The 4,630-nt window shown below is 45.8% G+C and overlaps 1 protein-coding gene across 1 annotated transcript; it reads right to left on the reverse strand.

The window, feature by feature from the left end:
* Positions 1-806: 806 nt before the first annotated feature.
* Positions 807-4,630, reverse strand: ifitm5 (interferon induced transmembrane protein 5). Its single transcript, XM_018093228.2, has 3 exons — positions 4,515-4,630; positions 4,144-4,340; positions 807-1,788 (listed from the first exon to the last, which is right to left on the reverse strand). The coding sequence occupies exons 2-3, from the start codon at positions 4,330-4,332 to the stop codon at positions 1,573-1,575; spliced, it is 405 nt and encodes a 134-aa protein (XP_017948717.1). The 5' UTR covers positions 4,333-4,340; positions 4,515-4,630; the 3' UTR covers positions 807-1,572.

Here is a 4,630-nt window from a genome sequence, read left to right on the forward strand (position 1 = left end):
CTAGTGAAAGCTTTTCATGGATATGTAATAGCCTGAGTTCCCTTCCAACTGTGGCCCCTAGGTGGGTGTAGCCTAGGGAGTACCAACCCCACACTGTATCTTCTTGGTGCAGCACAGAATTGCTCTTGCTCAGTAGCCCTGACTAGCTCATACCCCTGGGGTTTACTATTACATGAAAAGGTCTGTTACTTGCTAAGCCTCATTTATGAGGTCCCTGTAACCAGGACTGGTTACCTTAGGGCTTGGCCTTATACTCCTGTATTGAGGCCTACCTCTACCTCAGGCCCTCTGCCAGATCCACCTCCTGCTAGAGTGAAAGAGAGGAAGAGCCATGTGCACCCTCCCAGTATATAAACTATGGAGAGGAGCTGGTCACAATATTCCTGGCCTGTTGGGGAAACCTCGCTCCTAAAGGGCATAGGTGACAATGGCCAGTAAGGGATCATGGAAAAGGTGGCAGCCCTAAGAGGAGGGGATAAACACTTTGGGCCCCTACATTTTCATTAGGCAAACATAAGATACTGGCCTATCTCCGCAATGTGTTGTGTAAATACCCCCAACTAATAATGCCCCACAGCTTGTTTGGTGGCTTCACACATGGATTTGAGAAGCTACAACTGTTTGCACTCGAGTTACCTCTGCTCTACCCATAATGGCTTTCCTTTACTCATTTAGACTCACAGACGTTATTTGCTTGTTTCCTGTTGTAGCTCTACAGCTCACAAACCCACTGTTACCACATTAACTCGCTCTTCTGCTTCCTCTGAAGTCACATTCTGTGCAAACATACAAATAAATGGACACCCTCCATCTAATGTTATTTTTAATAAAAGTCTCTGAGTACATGCAAACAATACCCAGTAACTGAATGGGTGTATCTACTTATACACAGCTATTTACACCACTTCCTCAGAGTAACAAGCACTTACTGGCCCTGGGCAATACTGGGGAACTTCATGGCCCATTCAACCACGTTGGACTTAGGTGTACTAGCTCAGGGGCCCCCACACCCCCTCAGGGGCCCCTGCTTCCCACCCAGTCACCCACTGCCAGCCTGGGTTAGCCTATGAGGGTCGAGCCCTCGGTTTCCCACTAGCCCAATCTGACCCTGACCAAAAAACAAATATTGTTGTGGACAGCAGGGCTAGATGTTTGGTATTGTGGTACAGCCAGGCCAAAGCAAAGGGATCATAGTTGTATGGCATGCATGGCACCAAGGAACAAAAGAAGCAATAGAAAGTATACTTTAATCAGATAACAGACCAGTGTCCATAAAAATACTGTAAATTAAATAACGTTTTACTGGTATTTGGTCAGGGCCATTTTTACAGCAGGGCATTAGCTTGGGGCCCCAGGCTTAACAGGTGGCCTTTGGGGTTAATACTATGAATGGTATATACACTATCCCACTTTTTAAATAAATGTTTTTTGGGTTAACTAACTAACTAGCTGGGAGTCTGAGTGCTACTAAACCAGCTTTATTTTAGTTTTGTCAGTCTGATGTTCAGAACAAAATGGCTTCCACTCCATTTCCTGTACACAGGTAGTGGGGATCGTATGCTCGTATCGGCTTTACTTCTCGTCATCGTCACTGCTGCCTCGCAGCCCAAAGAAGTCTATTATGCCATTCACCACTTGTGATAGGTGCACAATGCCGATGACCAGTGTCACCAAGAGCAACACAGGGATGGTGACATTCCACACCGTGGCCAGCATGTTATAGCAGTGCGCCTTCTTAGCGTATCGCCGTGCTGCCTGCTCGTTTCCTTGCACCTTCTGATCTCGTACCTGGAATGGAGAAATGGCAGAATGAAGTGGGTTAAATTGGGAAGGTTAGAGAAAATGTAGTATTGACTTGTTGTCCCCGAGGAAACCCAGGACGATCCTGCTGGCACAGTGGCATCACTACCATAGCAACCAATCAGCAGTAAGATTTGAACAGTCACCTACAGGTTAGAAAACAAAAGCAAACATCTGATTGGTTGCTATGGGCAACATCATTGGTGATATTTTATTTCCAGTGACAGGCAGCTGGTGTGGCACGAAGGCCCTGGACTAGGTGTAGGCAGACAGGGGAGGTAGCACCCCCAACACCGTTGCAACAGTACCAACCCAAGGCCACCACCACCCTCTCTGCCTCTGTAGATGCCCCAGTAGCTCCCCATCCTATTTCCCACTGATTCACGGCACATGCTCTGTGCTGCTGTTGGTTACCTGAGCTTAGGGACTGACTCATAATATACAACATAAGAATAGCAATATAAAGCTTTACTTCTCCTCTAAAGGACATGTAAACCCCACACACAAAAATTTAATCAGTGAACAGCCTCTTTGAAATCTTTCAGTACCTTCCCACTGGTTGTCCAGAGGTTAATAGTAAGGCTGCAGTATCCCCTTAATCACTTAGATTTCCTTCTCCTCCTGTAACCCACTCAGCCCCCTCCCTCAGGAATTTGCTTTGACTTCTGACTTGTGGGCATGCTCAGTTTTAAGCTCAGATTACTAAACACGCCCTCCAGTCTAGCAGCCAATGAAGAGATGGCATTGCTGGTTCCCAAAGAAACTCAGCTCTAGCTGCCTGCTTCAATTTTTTTCTCCTAACTTTCTCTCCTGAGCTCAGCTCAAACAAAGCAGAACTTTTATCAGACAGTTCTGCCTATGTGAGCCTGTATTCTTGATGAAAAGTATGCTGAATATATCGGTCCCTTAGACTAATTCGGCAGCTTATCGGCCCGTGTAGGGGCAGCAACAACTGGCCTGCCTGACCGACATCTGGCCTGAAATTGGTCAGATATCGATCGGGCAGGTTAAAAAATTCAGTCGGATCGGGGACCGCATCAGCTCATTGATGCGGTCCCTGAACCGATAGCGCCTATTCCAGTCATTCTAATTCGATTGTTTGCTGTTTGCAGATTTAAATGTATCTGATTATGTATCAGAGGAAAAATGGCCACCGGGTGAAAGCTGCTATTTGCTTTAGGAAAATGTGATGGTGCTGGCAAACTCAATATATGCAGTACAAATAATGCCATTTGGGTGGGGGAGATGTGCCCAACTGATATGCTATTATAATATTGCCGTAAAAGTATTTTCCAGATGCTTTTACATTATCTTATCATGTCCCTCTATGAGGGGGCGGCCATGTTTATGCAGCAGTAGTCCCTTAGCATTAGAAGCTGTAACTGACAGGTTGGGAAGGGACAGTCAGGTTGGCAAAACAGTCAGGTTTAGGGACTTCAAGTAACAATTACTTACAAAAGCAGCCCATTCAGCAAAAAATGATCAACACGACCTATAGGTAACTTTTTATGTACATTCATATTTTGAGGAGTTGTTATTTTAGTGTCAGTATCACTTTAACAAGCTTGTAGCAGTAGTAAACATCTCTAATTACAGGGAAGGAAATAATACAACAACATTGCAGAGCAGCCCTATGGGAGAACCAATCACCACAACACAGTAAATCATGAAAGGAAGGAAGCCATAAAGTCCCATGGGCCCTGCCCTGAAGAGCAGAGTTGACATGTGGGCTAGTAGGGACAGTTTTAGGCTAGAGGTCTGCGTGTTTCCAGCCATAGCAAAAAGCTCCACCTTTTTAAACGTCCCCATAACTTTCCCACCCCCCTTGCGTCTTTTGCCACAATGACTTGGAGAAACAACCCCCTCTGTTTGTGCAGGGAAACTAGGGCTCAGGCCCATCAATAAAAAAAGCTTCCTTTTAAATATACAAAGGGTGGCCAAGATCTCTAGATGTCACTGAACTACAACTGTTAGAATCTCCTCACAGTTAAAGACTGCAGTTTAACCATCTGAAAAGTGGCCAAGATATTTCTGCATCGGGACTCTTCGTTTTTTTTGGAACTCCACCTTTACATGATGGAGCAAAAGGGCCTTAGACTCACAAAAATGGGCTGAGTTAGTAAGTAGGGATCCATTGGCAATGTAGAACACTCATAAGCCTCTAACTATTGTTGGACTAAAGCTCATAGCTTAGTAGTTGGTTGAAGTTGTAGTCCAACAGCATTCGCCAATAGGCCCAATGATCCTGGGACCAATGCCCTTCCCTGCAACCACCCTTATCTATAGTAGATGAGCTTATACCATGCGCTGTGCCCCCTAACATTCCCCTTCCTCCAGGCTCACCTTGATAGAGTAGATCAGTGCAATGAATCCCAGGCAGAAGAGGTTCAGGTACAGCGTGTTACACAGGGACCAGATCAAGTGATCCTTAATTGGTGCTGGAGCTCCCATTGTAATAACAGTACTGGGGGAATCTGTTTTCTTGGGTCCTTTCAGGATGGTATCCTCCTCCCTTGGGTAATGGGTATCCATACTGTGTCCTGACCAAGAAAAAAGGGAATGGTTGGGGGCCAGTGCAGTAGCAAAGAGAAGAAGTGATAATGATGGGGGGTGGTAAGAATATGGCAGAGGGGCAGATTGATAGGTGAGACTGAGAGAAAGAGATCTGAGACTGACAGAAAGTAGTAGTTCCAATGAGGGTGACAGGCAGTTACCGTTCAAAAACTGAAGTGCCAATGATGGGTGAGACTGACGATAGGTAGGTGAAACAGGCAGTTAGAGTTCTTGCTGGCAGCAGAATTAGAGAGAGGAGAGGGTCTGCTTGCAGGAG

The sequence above is a fragment of the Xenopus tropicalis genome, chromosome 4 (assembly GCF_000004195.4).
Source record: "Xenopus tropicalis strain Nigerian chromosome 4, UCB_Xtro_10.0, whole genome shotgun sequence".
Lineage (NCBI taxonomy): Eukaryota > Metazoa > Chordata > Amphibia > Anura > Pipidae > Xenopus > Xenopus tropicalis.

Excerpts from the sequence above, each read along its gene's own strand:
- ifitm5 (XM_018093228.2), bottom strand. The coding sequence starts at position 4,332 with ATGGATACCCATTACCCAAGGGAGGAGGATACCATCCTGAAAGGACCC. Across the intron at positions 1,789-4,143 it reads CACTGATCTACTCTATCAAG|GTACGAGATCAGAAGGTGCA; the intron begins GTGAGCCTGGAG and ends TCTCCATTCCAG.